Raw genomic sequence first — 23,225 nt, 5'->3', positions numbered from 1 at the left:
TTTGTGGATTTGAGGTGACGACACATACAAGGGCTATGTACGGAAAGGAGGTTGGAGATGGAGCAGTAGCTGCAAAAGTGGTTATTATTGGAGGCCACCGGTGCAGCACGGTGGCGCAGTGGTTAGTGCTGATGCCTCATGGCGCCGAGGTCCCAGGTTCAATCCTGGCTCAGAGTCACTGTCCGTGTGGAGTTTGCACATTCTCTCAGTGTTTGCGTGGGTCCCAGCCCCACAACCCAAAAGATGTGCAGGGTAGGTGAATTGGCCACGCTAAATTGCCCCTTAATTGGAAAAAATGAATTGGGGTACTCTTAAAAAAAAAAAAAAAAAAATGTTTAAATGAAATGAGGCCACCAGACTATTGCAGACACAGGGCCAGCAGTGACCACCATTCATGCACTATATGTAGATTATGATACTGCAAGCTATGATAAGCTGTCTGTTCGGTTCAGCTCAACTATCACTGTGGTGTCAGGAAACAGGTTGTTTTAAATATTGGCTATTAGAAACAACGTATAGATGTGGGTGAATTTAACTGTGTTTCTGTGTAAGAAAGGGTTAAAACTTCTAGATTCACGTTAAAATTTCATGTATGGGGTTTTAGTTTAATTTCGAACTTCCTGCATTGTGATTAGAGGGCTCACAGCATGTAAACAAGCAGAGCTTAAAGTAAGACTCGGCTGTTCCTTAGCAACCGGGGGGGGGGGGGCACTTGATGCTAGAAAGAGTTCAGTTTAAGCTGGACCTAAGGCAGTTGGAACGAGGTCACTGGAGAGGAAACATCTCTCACAGGAACTGCCAGATGAATAACAATGGAGTAATGGGAAGAAATCAAATCCCAGAAGCTAAAAATAAGTTAGTTCTAGGGGCAGCACGGTGGGTAGCACTGTTGCTTCACAGCTCCAAGGTCCCAGGTTCAATTCCCAGCTTGGGTCACTGTCTGTGTGGAGTCTGTACATTCTCCACCTGTCCGTGTGGGCTTCCTCCGAATGCTCCGGTTTCCTCCCACAAGTCCCAAAAGACGTGCTGTTAGGTCATTTGGACATTCTGAATTCTCCCTCTGTGTACCCGTACAGGCGCCGCAATGTGGCGACTAGAGGCTTTTCACAGTAACTGCATTGCAGTGTTAATGTAAGCCTACTTGTGACCATAAAGATTATTGAAAAAAAACAGGGAATGAAAAGAGAAGCCCCAGAAAGATTGAAATCAACGGGACAAAAGGTATTGCTCACTAAAGTTAACGGAAGGGGCAGAGAGAGGATCCCAGTTAAAGACAGAGCTGATAGGTGTAAACCTTGTGAAGTCGGTCAGCAAGAAGCCAGATTATTGAAGTAATCCTAAAACCTTAGTAGAGCCTGTGAAGCAGTCATGTCCTATTGGCATGGCTGTGTACCTGAGAGATTGTGTTCAAGTTTGGCAATTCAAGGCAAAGGAATATTAAAAGGAAAGATCGAAATGCTGAAAGTGCATCAGTGGTGAAATATCTGAGAGAAAGCAATGTTCAGGAGAAGATTCTACGTCTTGTTTCATCAAGAGTGGAGTTTGGAAACACTCGGGTGGAAATTGGAGTTCGTGAGACCAGTTGCCTCAGTGTGATAAGTAGATTGAGTAGAAATCCACAGAAGATATATTGGGCGTCATCTACCATTTGGTCACGGAATGTGGTGCGTCTGACCACAGTCGGCCTGTTGGTTTACATGGACTATGTACTTGCGGAGAACATTATAGTACAAGAAATGTTTTGAAACCAGTGTTAACCTTAAAATCGGTGTATATTTATGAACATATAGGTGAGGTGAAGAAGTATTGTTATCGTCAATCATTGAGTGTTCAATAAATGTTTTAATATTTTGTAAAAAGCCAATTGGCAGACATCCACATTTCGGAGGAAAGAAATTATGGTCTATTTAGCCAGGGTTCCATTCTGGGACCTTGCTGTCCAATGGTAACACCAACTGGGATCGTAACAGTAGACTATAGAGAATGCAAGATAAACTCTGCAATGACAGTGCCAACAAATGATGGGAAACGTATACAGGGAACTGATTTTGTTTTGTTAATAGATGTTTGTAGTTCAATACAGTTGGCAGCAATTCAGTTAGTTAAGAGTATTTGCTATAAAGAAAATAGAAGAATCTGCTTCTCTGGTTCACGAGAATTGGGAAGTACATATTATGCTCGTCTGAAATACATAACCAATGAACAAAAACTTCACAAAAACATGTCATTCACATGTTACAAAATAATAACAGATAGTGAAAACAAAGTAAGAAGAAATTATAAATGATGAGAGATAGTGACAAGTGCAGAATTATATCGTTGGCAGAGACAGGTTATTCGACGGATAGCATTACCCGTTATGTTAATCACGCCTTGCCTGCTGCGCAAGATAATATAAGTGAACAACTTGAGAAATGAGGATTAGATCAGCAAGGCAGTACAAAAATATGACCAACGATGGAAGGATAGACAATAGGAAAGTAAAACAAATTGCTGTAAAGACAAAACAAAAAAATAAGGAATGTTGGAAGCATGAAAGGCAAATCCAGGCATGAAGGGAAATTACTGAACAAGAAGCACCAAATGTAATATGACAAGTAGGAGCCAATGGGGAGAATCAGGGACTTGTGCAAAACTCACTCACCTATAAATAGGCTGTTATTGTTAGTTTTCAGTGGTGCAAAACCCAAAGAGGTGCCTGGTGTAATACCTGAAGGGTATCTGAATATGATGAATGTTTTTTTTTTATTCATTCAAGGAATGTGGGTGTCGCTGGCTAGGCCAGTATTTATTGCCCATCCCCAATTGCCCTTGAGAAGGTTGTGGTTAGCTGCCTCCTTGTATTACTGCACTCCATGTAATGCAGGTACACCCACAGTTTTGTTAGGAAGAGAGTTCCAGGATTTTGACCCATTAACTGTGAAAGACTATGCTCGATTATACTCTGCTGATATAACTTATCTTCACTTGGAGCTTAAAAAAGCGTAACAAGAAAACTCTGACCTGTGCTGAACTCATTCACAATAATTCAGCCTAAAATTGCATGTATAAACTTGTCGCATTGCAATTAAACCAGAGCTTTCAAGCTTGTGCCAAAGAGAAACTCCTAGGGTCCAAGTAGCTCTACATCCCTGCTCCCCAAACTGACTTGGTTTTGTTACTTAACCATAAATGAAATATCGGACGGGTATTAGATAATTATTGTAAATCCATTCTTTTAGTACAAATAAGAGGACTACCATATTGTACTTGGAACTGGATGCCTATTCAGAACTGAAATTTATTTTTCTGTCCAATTGCTCCAGCAAAGAGCCAGGGTGAATATGACGACGTCATTCATGCTGTAAACTTTTATAATTTTATGACAATTTTTGGGGATTATACTCGGCTTCTTGTAAAGAACTGGCCCTTAGCAATTCCACTGTTCCAAGTATTATTTTTCCCATAATATTCTTCCAAATCCGACTCCCCAGATGAAGATCTCTACCAAACATTTTTGAAAAAATAGATGTGGGAAAGGGCGACACGGAGGCCTCATGGCGACGAGGGTCCGGGTTCGATCCCGGCCCTGGGTCACTGTCTGTGTGGAGCTTACACATTCTCCCCGTATCAGCATGGGTCTCACCCCGACAACTCAAAGATGTGCAGGGGAGGGGGCGGCATGTGGCACAGTGTTTAGCACTGGGACTGCGGTGCTGAGGACCCGGCTGCAAATCCTGGTCCTGGGTCACTGTCCGTGTGGCGTTTGCCCATTCTCCCCATATTTCACCCTCACAACCCAAAGATGTGCTGGTTAGGTGGATTGGCCACACTAAATTACACCTTAATTGGAAAAGAAAAATAATTGGCTACTCTAAATTTATATTTAAAAAAAGATGTGTAGGTGGATTGGCCATGCTAAATTGTCCCTTAATTGAAAAATAGATAGGAGAAAAGATTTTGGGACTGGGAGAAAGTTGATTAGGAAGCATTGATCTATGAGTTAGATATGGGCTTATTATGGCCCACTGGAACATTCCTGTTCCTGAAAATTCTTCTGTTCTTAGACACACTTCATTAATCAAATAAATTAATGTAATACATTTACAACAAATCTCTCACCTTCACTTTCTTCGAGGTCTGGTATTTTTTTAAAAATAGCTTTGATTCCATGCATAACTTGATCATATAGGTGCAACACATCTAAACAGTGGTCTGTAAAATGTTTGTCTCTCTGTGAAAGGCAGTGCAGCAGCAAAACAGCTTCTCTCAAGAACTGCAACACAGCTTTATTACCCAGTGAAGAAATATTTTGTTGGGATATTCGAACAGTCAGCCACTGTCGATGTAACATGACTATTAAAGTCTTCAAGACCTGCATTGTAACAAAAAGAGCATAAAAAATACTTATCACGGTTTGTTCTTGCTTATACACAATGAAACCCCCCAATTTCCCGGAGCTCACCAACTGAGTTTTCTATCAAATGCTCACTCTAAAAGCATATATTCTCCAGCTTGAAGGAAATATGGTTTAGACGATGGAAGTTTTTTTCTGTCAATGTCACACCTCTCTGGAAAGAGAAATCACTGATGGCTGACACAAGAACAAAATATTGGTCTGTGATGTCCCAATGCATAGAAAAAGAATAGAAGCAATTAAGTCTGTATTGCTTATAGCTCTGGGAACTATCAGACAAATGTCCCATCGGACACCAAGTACCTAACTGCATGAGGAACTAAGACACAAAACATTGTTTAAATCTTCTGGTCAAAGTTTTACAGGCATAAAAATAAAGTAAAATCTTTAATAATGTTTACGGGATAATGCTCGAAGATAATATTCATACCACAAATGTAGCATTAGATTAAACATACTGTCTCTTCATACTGATAATAGAGATAATCCAATGGTCGCATAAATTCTGAGTTAGGGCCTGAAACTGGACACAGCACAACTGTGTCAAACTGGGCAATAGCTCTGAATCTGCGTTGCACAAGTTTAAGTTAAGCAGCTGTTTCTTCCTCCTGACACTAAACTGGTACTGTATCCGAAAACAGCTTTGAACAAACCGCATAATCAAATCTTGCTCTTGAATTATTCTTTAGGTGGTCTGCTTCAGCCAACTACACAAATGTGGACACTCTGTTATAAACATTCATATAATATTTTGCAGAACAAATTCATTGTTTACCTCCGTATTGCATGGACAGTCTGATTCTACCAACACAGCGCTGGCACCAGAATGGGCCAAGCCAAATTTGGTGAGAAATCGAACGACCTAATGATGTGGACAAGTCACAAAAAAGAAAATTGTTTTTTCTTTTAAAAAAAAGCATTTTATGATTATGATTATATAATAACAAAAAATACAAATACAAATGTAAACGTAATTCAGTACATAACATCCCCCCAACCAACAACTATACCCAGCCAACGTGGCTTATACACACAATTCCTCAGTCCCTCCATCTCCTCTCGCTGATCCCGCCTAAACTAAACTAAACTAACTCCTCCTACCCCCCCTAACAGTTTTGTTTCCCCCGAAGAAGTCGATAAACGCTGCCACCTCCTGATGAACTCTAACGTTGATCCTCTTCAGGCAAACTTAATTTTCTCCAGCCTGAGAAACCCATCCATGTCGTTAACCCATACCCCCGCTTTCGGGGGCTCCGAGTCCCTCCACGCCAATAAGACCAGTCTCCGGGCTATCAAAGAGGCAAAGGCTAAGACGTCAGCCTCTCTCACTCCCTGGACTCCCAGGTCTTCTGACACTCCAAAGATCGCCACCCCTGGACTCGGCGCCATCCTCGTTTATAGTACCATGGATACGACATTCGCAAATCCCTGCCAGAATCTCCCAATCTTTGAACACACCCAGAAAATGTTGACATGAATTGCGGGCCCTCCTGCACACCTCACACACCTGTCCTCCACCCCAAAAAACCTGCTAATTCGGGCCACCATCATGTGAGCCCGGTGAACCATCTTTAATTGTATCAGGCTGAGCCTGGCACATGATAAAGATGTGTTGACTCTACTCACAGCATCCCCCCACAGACCCGCTTCTAGTTCCTTGCCCAACACATCCTGAAAATATATTTTTTCCGAATGACATCATATTTCTTTGATAATAATTCTGTATTTTTCTTTCTACACAAACAAGTTTCCATTTTCCTAAACCATTCAAGGCTTACTGCTCACAATCAACTTATTCTATGATCTTCGCATCCCGGCCCTGGATCACTGTCCGTATGGAGTTTGCGCATTCTCCCCATGTCTGCGTGGGTTTCACCCCCACAACCCAAAGATGTGCAGGGTAGGTGGATTGGCCACGCTAAATTGCCCCTTAATTGGAAAAGAAATAATTGAATACTCTAAATTTAATTTTTTTTAAAAACTTATTCTATGGACCTTTTGCGACTCCAAATACCCAAATTAAATTTTGAACAAGATTCTAAAGTTATTTGGAGTAGATGTGATTCAAAACAGAAAATTGGAAGTAAATGTTATGTTTCTTCTGCATGTCTACTCAATGAGTCTATAACATTTCACAAAACTGCACCACAATTATGTCAAGAAGCTGCAAATTTGCATTATTTTCAGTTCAAATAAGCACTAAAAAATTCATAATTTATGCTGCCATGGCTATCCAAATGCTTCAGGCGAATGAGTTGCAATGATTTACACCATGCACACAAATCATTAAAAGCGTTCTTTGTTAATTTACAAAGATTTTATATTTATATTATATCATTTTATATTTATAATATTTCTGGAATTTACCTCTTGTTCAAGCTGGAGCCATAATCTATCTGCAGCAGTGCTGTCAGGTCTGGAGGAAGCATATGTATATAGGTTAAGAAACAGGCATGACGCTAGAAGGAGAGAACACAAATTTATAAAATTTATAAATATCAAGAAAGTCAACATTATGAAGCATAGGCATGTAATGTTGGAGCTCCGAACTACCCCTGATCCACCCCCAAAACTCCCCCTTCCCCCAGCCCTAATCTCCCAGGACCCCTCAACACTCGACCCGACCCCCAGCCCCCACTTACTTTACAAACGTACCTTCTCCCTGGCTTCTCAACATGGCTGGGCCTTTAAATTTACCTGTTTTACAGTTTCCTTGCCTCCAACTCTCCAGCACTCAACACAAAATATTCACAAAAAGACCTTGGGAACCCACTGCACTAGTCAGCTCCGCCCAGCCTGAGTCAGATGGTCGGGTGAGAAAGGAACTGCTGGATTTTAAGATAATGAACTTAGAGTAGAATAGCAATCAGACTCAGTTCAGGACCAATAGATTGTTTTTCTATTATAGTCAAGTCGTGTAAAGAGTTAAACAGAAAACTGCTAAATTTCGTGTCTTAACACAAATTGAATGATTAGCACTTTTGGGTGAAGCAAATGGATTGCAATGGCGAACTGCATGATTTCCTGGTGCTGTGCATCAGTCCCAAGAATCCAGCTTTGATTTTATTATATTAAGTTACAATAAAAACAATGTGCTGGAGCATGATGCACTATGAGTAGCAAACCCTGGGAATGCAACAGTTATTTTCTGATCTCAGTAATGTTTTCCTGTAGATACACCTTGCACGAGTCAGATATTTCCTCAGGAAAGAATATTTTGTGTGCTTATTTTACTGGGTTACCTTTACTATACACCCAGCAGTTGGGAACTGCTCTCTGTTTTTCTTCTCAATTAGGGATAATTTAACTTATAATCACAGGAAGAACAGAAAATGAAGCAAATAATTTACATAAGACACAAAAAGCAGCTTCCTGGAGAGCAAGCTGGCAAATGCACTACCAGGGTGCAACTGATCCATGTGAACTAAAATCTTTCTGTTTTGATCCTAATCTGAGAAAATGCTACTACAACTGACTTCTTCACATCAGACCAGAGAAGTAATTTCAAAAGTCAACTAGTATTCTGACAGTTATCCAACAATTTATGGCAGCAAGCAGGTTTCAGATTGAAGGAGGATGGGATTGGTCTCAGAAATTGTGTGGAGTAAATAGTCTAATAGTATTGCAAATTAAACATGAAAATGGTCACTTGGGCAAGACGGCAGAAAGCAACCGACACCCAGGGACCATGGAAATGTCTTCTAAAATAAGGCTTGGTGACTCTATATTTATAGGGCACATTAAAACAAATGATTTTTCATTAATATGCTTCCAAAAATCAAACAGGTTAGCCCACGAACACTGCTGCCTTAAAATCTGATGAAATTAATAAGCTGTGGCTAACACAAATAATTCTAATGGTTCCATGGAGCAGTCAGCCAGAGCTATCCTTTCCACTGCCACCCAGTGCTACAATTAACAGCTGCCCTCATTTCTCAACAACTGAAGAGAAAACCGATACAGGCGTAAGTGAACAATTCTTGTTATGCTTATTTATGAATATCCAGATCAACAACCAAAATAACCCTTGTATTATATGTTTATACCCTCAGCAGACTATGACAAAAATCTTCAACTAACATGCGCATTACTGATGGTCAAAAACAGGTAAAAATTCATCCCAACATATAAATCTTATTACATCACAATCTGTCTGCACAATGTATTAGACACAGGAATGCAAGAAATGCTGCAAGCCAAGAATCAACATTCAGGTTTTAGTTGAAGTTTCAATTACAACTTGCTCTCTGGAGTACATTTAACACAGAAAACATTCAAGACACTACATAGTGGTGTTAAGAAGTAAAAATGTCCAGTTTCATTGTTCCGGTTTTGAGGGCTGACAAAAGTTTGGAGGTCAACACTGAATGCAGTTCAGTTTTATAAGTCTAAGTTTTTAAAATATCAGGAAATATCTTGTTAAACAAATTTTGGGCTGCTAAAAATAAGGGCATGTGTATGTTTGCGTATATCTGGAGAAAGAATGCTTTGAACTGAGACAGTGCAGATATTTCATAAATTGTGCCAAAATTGGTAACTAAAAGCATAAAGCAACCCTCAACACTTGCTCAAAATAAATGGCAGCTGAACAAACACAGCCACATGACAGACATCTCTAAAGTGCGTATTCTTCAGCTGACACCGGACATTCTTTTTACGCATTCTTTCTGGTCTTTATTTGGGGTGGTATTGTTCAAAATTGAAGTGCCTCGCTTCTCTCCCACAAATAACCTTTAAACTGAATGTGCACGTGCAAATAAGAGAAAACAAACATGTCAGCAGAGGGAGCAGGGTAAAGGGAGGCATGGGGGGACCGAGCAAGGTCAGGAAAACTAGTGGAAAGGGAGTAAGAAGGTCCTGTTTGTTACTGGGGTGGGGGAGGGGAAGAGAGAGAGCGTTGGTTGTATTGTTTTGTTCTTCTTGATACCTGATGGTTAAAATTGTTAAAATTATAAATGCCTTAATAAAATATTTTCTAAAAAAAGAGAAAACATACTTGAGCTGAGCATTGCTGTGCAAGCCATTATGTTTTGTATATTAAAAGTTATAAATAGTTTAGTTCTGCAACTGTTGCCACTGTTGATTAAATAATAGCATTTTGAAGCATATTTTACAACTCTTTGTTTATATAAATTTAGTGTACCCAATTTATTTTTTCCAATTAAAGGCCAATTTAGAGTGGCCAATCCACCTACCCTGCTCATCTTTGGGTTGTGGGCGTGAAACCCACGTAGACACGGGGAGAATGTGCAAACACCACACGGATAGTGACCCAGGGCCGGGATCAAACCTGGGACCTCGGCACCGTGAGTCTGCAGTGCTAACCACTGCAACACCATGATGCCCAATATTTTACAATTCTTAATCACCATTATGTCCTTATTTTGTTTCTAAATAGCCGTCGAGAAGACTGTTACTAATTTTTAGTTGCTCCACAAAATTCTCATGTATGGTGTTGCAAACAGAACATTTGACTCCGAATTGAAAAAACTGCAAAAATAAATTAGTTTAAAGCAAATTTGTCTCACCCGACTGTGAGCAGAACCTCGAGGCCAATTCCATGTGATCTGTAAGATTTGCCAGGAGCTGAACGACAAGTTGAACAATGGAGCATGAAGAATCTGGCGACAGGCATCGCAGCAGCACTTGGCTGCTTAATAACTGGTGGAACCTGACAGAAAATCCAAATAAACTTAGGCAAAATAACTAACTGGAGAAACAACTGCAGCAAATTATGTCACCTAATGACCACTTCTTTCGCATTAGTATGTTTGACAAATGCGTCTGAGCAGAGCTAAAATCATAAGTGTTTCCTCTCCCTGACTCAAAGGCAATTTTAGAAATAGCAGACATTACTGCATTTTTGCCGGTGTTCATAGGATCCCTACAATACAGAAAGAGGCCATTCGGTACAGCGAGTCTGCACCGAACCATTGAAAGAACACCCTATCTAGGCCCTATACCTGCCCCGTAACCTCACCCTAAGGGGCAATTTAGCATGTCCAATGCACCTAACCTGCATATCTTTGGACTGTGGGAGGAATCCGGAGCACCCGGAGGAAACCCACGCAGACATGGGGAGTAGGTGCAAACTCTAGTCACTCAAGGTGGGAATCGAACCCAGGTCCCTGGCGCTGTGAGGCAGCAGTGCTAACCACAGTGCCACCTCCAACCCCAAGTGGTTAATAAGAAAACAAATCATCCTTACAGACATTACATTACCATCACTGTTAAAAATACAATATTGTTACTGAAACAATGTGAAAAATTTGAACAGCGTTCTCTGACACCTGGGTTGTTGGTGGTGGTGGTGGTGGGGGGGGGGGGGGGGGGGGGGGTGAGTGAGGAGAATGTAGATGATGATCCTTTTGTACATAGGTCTTTGTTGCAACTTCAGGGTTAACTGGGTGCAGAATGTACCTGGAATATAAACATACAAAATAGGAGAAGTAGGCCATTCGGCCCCCTTGAGCCTGCTCAAGGATTCAGCATCATGGTGGAAATGTTTGTGTCTCGAGTTCCAAATTCCCCCATCTACCCCTGATAACCTTTAATTTCCTTGCCTAAAATGTATCTATTATCGCCTTTAAAATATTCAATGACCCCACCTCCACCGCCTTCTGAGGCAGAGTTCCAAAGTCGCCCAACCCTCAAAGAGAAAGTTTCTCCTCATCTCTCCTAGAAAGGCAACCTCTAGTTTTAAACCAGTGCCCCCTAGTTCTGGATTCACCCACAAGAGGAAACAACCTTTCCAAGTACACCTTATCAAGACCATTCAGCATCTTACATACTTCAATGAAGGCACTCCTCACTCTTCTAAACTCCAGTGGAAATTTGCCCAGTCTGTATCACTTGTCCTTATAAGACAGACCACTCATTACAAATATCTAGCTAGAAAACCTCCTCTGAATCGCCTCCCTTGCATTTACATCCTTCCCTAAATAAGGAGATCAAAACTGGTCTCACCAATGACCTGGATAATGAAGTACGAAATCATTACTTTCATGTGCAATTCTTTTTGTAATAAAGGACAGCATTCCATTAGTCTTCTTAATGGCTTGCTGCACCTGCATACTAACGTTTTATGCACTCGAACACCTAGATCCCCTTGATCTTCAGAATTCTGCAGTTGTTCTCAGTTCAAATACTGCTCTGCTTTATATTCTTCCTGCCAAAGTGAACAACTTCACATTTTCCAACATTATACACCATCAGCCATATTTTTGCCCACTCACTCAACCTATCTATATCCATCTGCAACCTCATGTTGTCTTCACAACATATTTTTAACCTATCTTTGTGCCATCTGCAAATTTGGCGACCATGCCTTCGGTATCCTTGTCTAAAAGTCATTGATAGAAGTTATAAAATGTTGAGGGCCCAGTGCAGACCCCTGCAGGACTCCATCGTCACATTCTGCTAATCAGGAAAAAAACATTTATGCATACTCTTCTCGTTTTCTGCCAGCCAGCCAATCTTCTATCCATGCAAGTATGTTACCTCCCACACCATGAGCTTTTATTTCTATAATAACTTTTAATGTGGCACCTTAAAATGCCTTTTGGAAATCACAGTATGTCTACAAGCTTCCTTTTATCCACAGTGCATGCTGCTCCTTCAAAGAAGGCCAATAAATTAATTAAACATGATTTCCCTTTTACAAAACCATGCTGACTCTTCCTGATTACTTTTGAGTTTTTCTAAGTGCCCAGCTATAACCTCTTTAATGATTGATTCTGACAGCTTCCCCACAGAAGACATCAAGCTAACTAGCTTATAGTTTCCTTTTTTCTGCCTCTCTCCCTCTTGAATAGAGGGGTTATATTTGCACTTTCTAGTCTGATGGAGCCTTTCCAGAATCCAGCGAATTTTGGAAAATGAATACCAAAGCGTCTACCAGCACATTTGCCATCTCCAAGACCCTATGATGAGGTCGCTCAGGACCCGGAAACTTGTCAGTCCACAGCTCCATCAGTTTGCTCAGTATGGCTTCCCTAATGATTGTAATTTCATCAAGTTTCTCTCTCCCTTCTACCTCCTGATTTACAGCTATTACGGGAATATTTTTGTATCTTCTATAGTGAAGAAAGAAGCAACATAATTGTTCATTTCATCTGCTAAGGCCTTGTATTATCTACCAATAACTCCCCACTGTCATTCTCTGGAGGACCACACTTACTTTACTTATTCTTTATTTTTTTTAAATACCTGTAGAAACTTTTACTACCAGTCATTACATTTCTAGCTAGCTTCCGCTCATACTCTTAATTTCTTTCTCCTGGTGAACCTTTTAGTCATTCTCTGCCATGATATTCTGACTAATCAGCTGACCTGCCACTTACTTTTGTGCGGTTATATGCCTTTTCCTTAAATTGCCCAGTTGCAGTGAAGTAGAAAAAGGTAAGAAATTATTTTTTTGGACACTTGAAGGAGCAGGAAGGCTCCTGTAAGCCCCACAATAATGTCATGAGCTGCTGCGCACACACACACAGGGGTTCCATAATCGGACCATTCCTCAGACCTAGTTGACAGCTAGCTAGCAGCCATACCTTCAATGCACCCAACAAGGCACCAGTCCACAGCCAATAAACAGCAGCACCTGTCCTAGATGTACAGCTTAACATGGGCCTCATTATCGTGCCAAAGCATTGAAATGTCTTTGGTCTCATGCCAACCAGAACAAGCATGTGCTCTCTACCTGCTCCACTGCAGGAGTTAAAATCCACCCCTAGATATCTGAAAATATATTGAACAGCAAGCTACTTGTAGGTGCACAAAAGCATTCATGACAGCCCACTCCTTCTACCTCTTCCAAGCGAAACTGATCATGTTCTGGAACACTAAGTCTGAATAGCTTAACTGTTTTCACACATAAGCAACAAATCACAATGTAATTTAGTATTTGAAAGGTTGCGCAACATCAGGGTAACAGTGCAATCAGATGATCTATAGGTTGGACAAACAATTTTGTTCAACACACAAACATTCCACAATAGTTGCATTGTTCTGACAATTTTACATTTATTTGGAAGGTTCACCTTTTGCTAAATCAATCTATCGAAAACATTTCTTCTAAAAGTGAAATCATGGTTAAAGTAAACAAACAATTTTTTCAGTTAAGAAAATTGAACTAGCAAATTTCTGGATGCTTGCTGCAGTTGCTGAATTATATAATACAATTAAAATCTAGAAATGTTGTAGTGGCAAGCATTTCAGCACATTTTACTTTTAAGTTTTGTTACAGAATCCTTTGAAAATCTAGACAAATGTCTGCCACTATAATCTGCACTGTACATTATCTACTTTTTGAAAAATATTTTATTGCGGTATATATAAATTTTTAACAACAATTTTCAAAAGGAAATAAAACAGAACAGCTACCACCCACCCACAAAATCCAGCCGACGTGGCCTACAGACACAGCTCCCCCGTTCCCCCTTTTCCACCAACTATTTCCCACCTCAACCAACTCTCCCTTCCTCCCTCTTTCCCTTAATGCCCCTCCCCCCTCTTATATCTGCTGACAGCTTAATTTTCCCCCCAAAAGTCAATAAACGGCTGCCACCTCCGGGCGAACCCTAGCATCGATCCTCTCAGGGTGAACTCGATCATCTCAAGCCGGCCATGTCACTGACCCATACCCCCGATTTCGGGGCTTCCGAGTCCCTCCATGCCAAAAAGATAGTCTCTGGGCTACCACGGAGGCAAAGGCCAACACAACAGCCTCTCTCGCCCCCTGGACTCCCGGGTCTTCCAACATACTCTGGATTCAGAATCACTTGTACCTTCAATACCGTAGATATGACGTCGACAAATCCTTGCCAGAATCCCCCAAGCTTCGGACCTGCCCAAAACATTTAGACATGATTTGCGGGCCCTCCCGCACACCGGCCACACCTATCCTCCACCCCTTCAAAAGAACCTGCTCATACGGGCCACAGTCATATGCGCCTTGTGGACCACTTTGAATTGTATCAGGCTAAGCCTGGCACACGACGACGACGCATTAACCCTACTCAGGGCATCCTCCCACAATCCCGCCACTAATTCCTTGCCCAACTCTTCCCTCCCATTTTCGCTTTACCTCCTCTATCGTGGTTCCCTCCCATTCCATGTGTTCTTTATAAAATTTCTGAGACCTTCACTCTCAATTTTGACACTACCTTGTCCTGTATCCCCTGGGGCGGTTGGTCGAAACCTGCCTCCATGCAAAGTCCCTCACCTGTAGGTAGCGGAACCTATTCTCCCCGGGCAGCTCAAACTCCTCCTCCAAGCACGGAAAGCTGCCGTCAAGAAAAAGGTCCCCAAACTGCTCAATCCCCATCAGACACCTTCAAAGCCTCCCATCAAACCCTCGGTAGTTGCCACAAAAAGGTGTCCATACCGACGCCCCCTCCACTCCATGTGCTTCCGCTACTGTCCCCACACCCTCAAGGCCACCACTACCACCAGGCTTGTGGAGTACCGAGCCGGCGAGAACAGCAGAGGTGCCGTTAACAGTGCCCCTAAACTTGTGCCCCTACATGAGGCTGCCTCCACCCGCTCCAGTACTGCTGTTTCAGCAGCAGAGTAGATTTGTCATTGCAATGACAATCCCAAAGTTGGGCTGATATACATAGATAAGACCTAATTTTCTTTTGCGAGTCCAGATGGTAAAGCTAACCAACAGAAAGGACACCACACCCAAATCGGATCAGGTTTGCATGTGTGTACTACCTGAAAGGATCACTGGAAAATGATCAGGACTAAGAATCAAAGCCCATTTTATCTAACTGAGGGGAGTAGAAGCTAATCATAGCACCTTCACTGTCAACCCAGCTATTGTCAGCTAACTCAGCACACAATGGTGATTTAACATGGATCCTACTGATCTGGGGTTAGAGTTTCATTGACATGTATCACTATTATTAACCACAATGGGTGATATCCTAGTCTGCCTTTCATTACCTGCACAAGAGTTCAGTGGTAGCACTTTCAGCAACCTTCCCTAAAACTCTTAGGCTTTGATTCTGGAGATTTTCTCTTTGGTGAGAGACACTTATAACTACAGGATCAGAAAGCTGCAGCAACTTGTTGAACAAGTGGTGCTGAGGTTGCTCTTTATCAACCAATTCCTGTTGTTGGATGTGCCCCTTGTCAAGCTCAGAAGGTCCTGCTTCCTCTTCATTTCCATGCCTGATTAGTGCTGCATTTTTATTATGTAACTGTTTAGTTAAGACAGTGCCGTCTTCACTGCTGTGACTGGAGGTAGGGGCCAACAAGAATTTTCCAACTGTATGACTATGTGATACAAGGTGATATAAAACACCAAGTGCTGCAAGTGCGAAGTCTTCCAAATTATTGAAGCAATCATCCACATTTGAGGCAGCAGGTTCCCCAGAACTGGAGGGGCAGCAATTTCTACTTCCAGAAGGGCTTCTTCCTGCTTTTTCAGTGTGCAAAGCTTGGCAGTAAATAGCAAGGTAATATTCTATTAGTGGCAAAAGGTGAACTGCACCAGGCAAGTCATTTTGACTTCTCAATTGGAGAGGGACTTTTCTTGTGTCCAATTCTTTTTCTGATGATTCCTGGTCCAAGATGAGCATGTTAATGCCGCACATGGCTAAGTGCTGAAGGTCACTTAGACTTGAAAGGGTTCTTTTCGTTCCAGCTTCAGAAGTTTTCCCCGTTGATGAAGACCCACTGCAAAGATAAACGGTTTTATTTTAGCACACTTTTATTATGTCTTCTCACTTTACACATATTCTGGATAGTCCAGTGAGGCTGCCTCTAGTTATGAATCTAGACCCATAATGGCTCAGTGAACTTGCCAAATTAGATTGAATCTGTGAAACATGCTATGTGGGGCAAGTTGAAACATCATTGAAAACCAGGACCTAAATCCAGACTTTCTGCAAGCAACCTAAATGCTGTGTCCTGAAAGGATTGAATACTGCAACAAAGTTTCTGTTTTAAAAAGTATACTTTATAGATTCATCATCGATTCACATTTTCTTTTAAATTGAAAAGTTTTTAGCTTTTGATCTTTAATAAAGGCTAAATATCGTGGTAGTTATATGCTCACTGGATCAACACCATATTAAACACCCGAGGAATGATATTCCAAATGAAAAGAACTGTTTCAATAGTATGCTTTCGTTGCTGTTCAGTAAAAAAGGAATATTGGTTAAAAATAATGAATATGCAATAAATGGCAGCAATAAAGGCATGAAATGTAGTTGTTATTTGATGATTATATACAGAAGGTTTTCATATAAAGAGTTTAGGAGTAAATGAAACATCACTTAAAATAAATTTTTGAATTTCAAAGTATATACATACATAAAATGTGTAGGATTTGAAGGGATGCACTGCAAGTGGGGAAAAGGACGTCAAGGGGCAGCACAGTTGCTCAGTGGTTAGCACTGCTGCTTCGCAGCACCAGGGACCTGGATTCAATTCTGGCCTTGGGTGACTGTGGAATTTGCGCGTTCTCCCCATGTCTGCGAGGCTTCCTCCAGGTGCTCCAGTTTCCTCCCACAATCCAAAGATGTGCATGTTAGGTGGATTGACCATGCTAAAATTGCCCTTTAGTGTTCAAAGTTGTGCGGGTTAGGTGGGGTAACAGGGATTTACTGGGGGGCCTCGGTAGGGTACTCTTTCAGAGGGTCGGAGCAGACTCAACGGGTTGAATGGCCTCTTTCTATGGATCCAAGTCATTGATATTATTGAGGGAGCCAAGAGAAAATGTGTGGATGGCGTCTCAAGGTTTAGGCTGTTCATGCTGAGAATTTGGAAGTGGAATTCCAAGGTATGGAACCGATCTCATTTGCCTATCTAAACATAGCAAGACTTTGTTATAAAATATATTTGGAGGACAATGGGAGGTTTTTAATTTTGCTCGATTTTCAAAGCATTACAGGCTGACTGTACTTTAAGCACCAAACGACTGTCTAGAATGGACTCATTTTCTGAACTGAACTTCAGCAAGGCAGCTTAAGTACTAAAAAGAAAACCTTATCTACCTTGTTGGGAGTTCAAGAGGAACCTAAAATTAAAAAGATAAAATCTACAATCATCTGAACCAACTTCAAAAAGGAAATAAACTTCTTTAGGGAAAAGTCAAATTACATGTTTTCATTTTCCTCAATGTGCCTTAGACAGCTGATAACTGCCACAATTCTATTTTCCTCATGTCACCAATCTATCTGTAGAGACAATAAGCAATGCAGATTGTTTGCAGTCAGTATTATGTTGGGAAATAGTCTAATCGACTGGCAAAATAATCTGCTGAAACAGTATTTCAAAAAGCCTTTCCACCTTTAGAATTAAGTGAATAAGATCAAGGTTTCCTTACACTATTCACCAACAACAAAATACTGTCAAAATGTTATTTTTCTTTCAAAAGATGTAATTTTAGGGCTGTTTAGTTTTAGCATATACTGATGTGGAAGTTTATTTATATTTCCGTCTCTCACTTGCAACAAGTCATACTTACATGCTAAGGCAACTGTGCTGTTGGGCCAAGCCAGAAAAACTTTCCGAATTGCTGTTGAGAAGGTGGTTCAACCCCAAAGTCCCAGGACCAACTGGTTGGCTAAGCAATATGGTCATCAATAAGGCACCTTAAGAAGCACAAATTGCACAAAAAAAGTCATCATACGGCCCTAATGTCAACAACCAATACAGAAGCAAAATGTAAGAAAGCTTTCAGTTACAAACTTAAACAATTTCTAATCTGTACAATTTAACGATTGATGCACCTGTTCCTTCGACCATTTTGGGTCTTGCCTTGAAACAAAACTTATTCCAATGATATAGGTTACAAAATTGGCTGATTTGCATTCCAGTGTCCATATATGCCTAAAGTTTGAAGCAATGGAGAAATCTGGAGACCAACCTAGAAATATACAATCTGTGAAACAGCCTTTTCTATCTCGTCCTACCTCATGCATCCCCAAAATCAACAATTGCTAGTTCAAAGTTCCAAACCTATGGAATGGTCTAAATCTAAGAAACAAGACTGGCTTATAATGGCAGCTGAGAACACAAAGTGAGAATCATGAGGAAACAATGATGACAATGACCTTCCCACACTTGCTGTCCCATGGGCTACAGAATAAGACAGTGTCGAGAACAGGGGTAGGGGAAGGGAAGATCTCAGAGATTTATAAGGAGCGGATGGAGTGGGAGGCAACCCCGATTGGGGAGGTGAAGAGAAATTGGGAAGAAGAGCTGGGTGGGGGGTTGGAGGCCCTTAGAAGAATTATTACAGCCTCGTTGTGCGCCAGACTCAGCATGATACAGGTTTTTTTTAAAATTTAGAGTATCCAATTATTTTTTTTTTTCCATTTAAAGGGCAATTTAGTGTGGTCAATCCACCTAACCTGCATACCTTTGGGTTGTGGGGGTGAAACCCACGCAGACACGGGGAGAATGTGCAAACGCCACACAGATAGTGACCCAGGGCTGGGATTCAAACCTGAGTCGACAGCACCGTAGTCCCAGTGCTAACCAATGCACCACTGGGCTGCCCTCGCCTGATACAGATTAAAGTGATCCACAGTTTAAGGTGGTCCACAGGGTACATATGACTGCAGCCCGGATGAGCTGGTTCTTTGAGGAGGTGGAGGACAGGCGAGGGTGCTGTGCGGGGCCTCCTGCGAACTATGTCCATATGTTTTAGCCATATCCGAGGCTGAGGGGTTTCTGGCAGGGGTTTACTGACGTCATGTCAGAGGTCTAAAAGTGAGGGTGATGCCGAGTCCAGAGATGGCAATCTTTGGTGTGTCGGAAGACCAGGGAGCGCAGGGGGGCGAAAGAGGCCGACGTCCTGGCCTTTGCCTCCCTGGTGGTCCGGAGACGGATCTTACTAGGTTGGAGGGACTCAGAGCTCCCGAAGTCGGGGTGTGGGTTAGCGACGAGGCGGGGTTTCTCAGACTCGAAAAAATTAAATTTTCCTTGAAGGGTTTGTTACAGGGGTTTGCTCGGAGGTGTCAGCCATTCATCGACTTCTTCGAGAAAAATTAAGCTGTCAGCAATGGGGGAAGGAGGGGGAATATGAGGCATGGGAGAGAAGGATAGGAGAACCAACAGATGGGTGGTTGGGGAAGGTGGCATTGTTTGTGTCAGCCATGTTGGCTAGGGTTTGTGCTCGTGGGGAGGGGTTGTTGTTGGTTATATTGTTGTGATTTTGCTGAAATTTGATGTTTAAAATTGTTAAAATTATAAATGCCTCAATAAAATATTTTCCATTAAAAAATAATGATGAAACTTAACTTACCCCAGATTAATAATAAATGTTATTTAGCAGGAGACATTATATAAAGGCCCTGAAAATCTGAGGAAATCTCACCTTCGACCATTCCTCTGCAACTTCCCGTAACCATCTCAAGATCAGCTTTGGACCAGGTTACTTGCACCCTCTCACCAGTACAAATGGAATGCGCAACAGAGCCTAAGAAGGAACAAAAGATTCACCAAGTCTGATCAAATAACATTAACTGAGCTAAATGTCAAAGTTGTACCTTAAACCACGATGTAAATTGTACCAAAGATATGAGAATAAGATCTTTGATATGCAAAAACACAAATCAAATAAAAAACAACAAAACAAAGTACATTTTACTGCTCACACTTCCTCCTCCACCTCTAGAAAAGTTTGAACACTGCGGCAAAGCTACAAATAGAATACTTCACTCCTATGCTATTTTTATTGCATATATATATATATATATATAAAATCCACAAGTACCAATAATTTAAAACCTCAAGAAGCATGGATGAAAAACAGTTGCCATTGGGAAGGAATGCAGCCCTTGGTAAGAAAGGTTTGCGGGAATGGACACGAGGAAATAGAGGCCAAACTAAGATTTCAGTGGACTTGTCCAATGAAGAAGTCCTTGGCCAAGTCTTAGGACGCCCATATGGTGGCACGGTAAGGATCATTAACTCCTCATGTAAGGAATTGTAGGTGTGTATCAGAATTTCACATTAACATCCCTCTCAACTTTGGTAATTTCCTTCCCTGTCCTAAATTCCCAGGTTACTCTAGGATCCCATCCATAGTGAGGCCCTCTGTATGCAGGCAATATTTTCAGAATATTTACTCATCTTCAAAAGACACAGGAAAATAAGATTCCAGAAACTAAATAATCAACATACTTTAAAAGAGTTCTCACAATCCTCATAAAATATCACTTTTACAATCTACGAAGAATAATTGCTGCCACCTAAATAATCTCAGGAACCTACCTAATGTGTGCATTTTTAGAGGTTTCCTCAATAACTACTGGAGTAACTCCAGTTCCCCAAAGGGTGGGAATTTCGCCACAGCTTCAGAAATCTATGGAGTCCAAGCAGTGAAAGCTGACTGGCATGTAGGAATTCCATCTAACATTAGGAGATTGAAGAAACTTGAAAAGTGCAATAACTTTACCCCTTATATCCATTTGTTGAATGTAGTACACAATTGCCAAGCATTTACACAAAGCTTCTTAACAAATCTTTTGTCTAGTAACCTAATCAGAATGCAATTGTCCCACTATTCAGAAGTTTTACTTGTATTTTGCCATGCTAAAAGCAAGCACCACCTAAATCGGACTACAAAAGAAACTTTTCTCTTCACTAGATTCCAATTTTCTCTTTAAATGCAGGATTAATACTGGAGAAGGTAAACATGGACCTTCATAGAAAATAAAAATAGATTATAGATCAAATATCAAGTGCATATTTCCAGGTTGTACCAAAGTTATGGAAACTGCATGAATAGCCCATTATCTACAGGAACATTGGCTCATTAAGGAGGCTTAGATAAGTCACATCCATGCATAACCTCAAAAATATATCAAAAATAATGATAGCTTACCTTCAGGTTGCCTGTTGTGTGAGAATTTCCCCTGAATGGAATTAAGTGAGGGACTTTTTTTTGGCATTTCCCTCCTAGCAATGTGTAACTCTTTCAAATCCTTTGTGTCTGTAAATGCAAGAGTTAAATTTGAACATTAATTAAAGTTCCATAACATCACCCAACTCTGCTCCTGCCGCATCCCATCTGACACAAACTCTTAATGAATGGCTTTTGTTACCTCTTTAGACCGAACTATTTCAATGCTCTCTTACATAGCCTCCGCCTTCAACACCTTGCATAAACTACAGATTACTCCAAAGTCTGCTGCCATCTCCAAATCCACACCAAACTGCCACTCAGCTCATTGTCCATGCTCAAGGACTTATATTCCAGTTCCCTACACCTCCAAACAAATTCTCATCCTAGTGTTCAAATCACATTGTCTCAACCCACCAATACACCTGCCTCAACTATTCCATGCTCTAACTCAAATGTCCTCCCTCTCCTGATAAAGGGTGTAGCAATGCATACCAATTCAATTATCCATACTTCCAGGCTTTCAACTCTGTTCTCTATGTTTAAAAGTCATATTCCTCTGCAGGTGGCCAGAGTCAAGTTCAGGGCAGACATGGCAGCTAGCCCATTACATCTAACTCTGTACAGACAACCATGACAGAAACAAGGTCAATATGCAAACTGGTGGTAATCTACAGCTGCAGCTCCACATTTTGGAGCAGTTCCAATGTGTGATCTAGAGCAAGCAGGAAAAGTACTCTTTTATTTCAGTTTCTGCCATGCAAGCTTTTTACAAAGAATTTTCTTTTGTTTCTTTATATTTTGATGATTCTATTGCTTCTAACACTATTGAGGATACTTCTCACATATCAGTTACTTGACATTCAAATCTTGCCTGAACATACGATTTTAAAAGTAGTATTTCATTGACCCGATCTCTAACACTGACAAGATCAGCATTTTAGAATCAAGTGAATACTACTCGCAACTAGAATCATGGCACATTTCGTTTGAGAATTTAGTTCGTGAAAATGAATTTTGCTGCTACAAACTGCATTCCAACAATTCCTTTAGTTTAAATATCTTTTTTATATAAATTTGAAGTACCCAATTCATTTTTTCCAATTAAGGGGCAATTTAGCATGGCCAATTCACCTACCCTGCATATCTTTGGGTTGTGGGGGTGAAACCCATGCAAACATGGGGAGAATGTGCAAACTCCACAAGGACGGTGACCCAGAGCCGGGATCAAACCTGGGACCTCGGCGCCGTGAGGTAGCAGTATTAACCGTTGCACCACCATGCTGCCCTCAGTTTAAATAACTTAAAGCAGTCAAAGAGAAAGGACCTGAGTGTTTAGAGTTGCAGACGACTAAAACAGGCTCGAACAAAAATAAGCATGACAATTAAACGAGTGAGACAGCTCTATGTCATGAATAAAGCCAGTATAAAATTGCACAGATAGAAGCGTACAAATCAGTGTTCCAATTGCACTTTATGGAAACATTTCTAACTCTATCTTAAACATTCATAAAATGCCTACACATTCGTAATAATTATAACTTCACATTACATGTGTGCATGTTGGATTGCTATGTTAAGTGAAAAAACAGCATCACCTTCCTTATCAGCCAAGAGCTCGTTAGCTGCTGGAGCAGAACAAACAGAATGCACAGGAGACATCGTTGCGGCAAATGCCTTCATATCAGGAAAATAATTCCCTGCAATCTGAGGGGAAGCACCACTCTCAGATTTTAAGGATCCAGATGAAATTTTCCTAGGGCTAAAGAGACATGTGTGTTTTTACAACTACATTGGAGATGTTAAGACATACATTGGAGATTAATGGAATAGAAATATTGCCAACAATTTGAACTTAGCGCCATAACCTATTCAAGATTTATGGTACCATTTGGCTAATCTATAAGAAGTAACAAGCATAACTGTATTTAGAAGATACAATAAATATTTTCACAAAGATATCTG

The 23,225-nt window shown here is 41.0% G+C and overlaps 1 protein-coding gene across 2 annotated transcripts in view; it reads right to left on the bottom strand.

The window, feature by feature from the left end:
* Positions 1-23,225, bottom strand: part of atrip (ATR interacting protein) — a 36,001-nt gene that overhangs the window by 2,470 nt on the left and 10,306 nt on the right. For both annotated transcript variants that reach the window (XM_072472650.1, XM_072472651.1), the window contains exons 7-15: positions 22,859-23,022; positions 21,243-21,350; positions 19,731-19,832; positions 17,874-18,000; positions 15,344-16,078; positions 9,925-10,067; positions 6,764-6,855; positions 5,172-5,258; positions 4,102-4,354 (exon numbers count right to left, since the gene is read on the bottom strand). In XM_072472650.1, coding sequence (XP_072328751.1) covers positions 4,102-4,354; positions 5,172-5,258; positions 6,764-6,855; positions 9,925-10,067; positions 15,344-16,078; positions 17,874-18,000; positions 19,731-19,832; positions 21,243-21,350; positions 22,859-23,022 — 1,811 coding nt within the window. The remainder of the gene's footprint in view (positions 1-4,101; positions 4,355-5,171; positions 5,259-6,763; positions 6,856-9,924; positions 10,068-15,343; positions 16,079-17,873; positions 18,001-19,730; positions 19,833-21,242; positions 21,351-22,858; positions 23,023-23,225) is intronic.

The sequence above is a fragment of the Scyliorhinus torazame genome, chromosome 13 (assembly GCF_047496885.1).
Source record: "Scyliorhinus torazame isolate Kashiwa2021f chromosome 13, sScyTor2.1, whole genome shotgun sequence".
Taxonomy (NCBI): domain Eukaryota; kingdom Metazoa; phylum Chordata; class Chondrichthyes; order Carcharhiniformes; family Scyliorhinidae; genus Scyliorhinus; species Scyliorhinus torazame.
The sequence above is the reverse complement of the archived record's forward strand: the minus strand, read 5'-3'. Positions and strand labels throughout refer to the sequence as shown.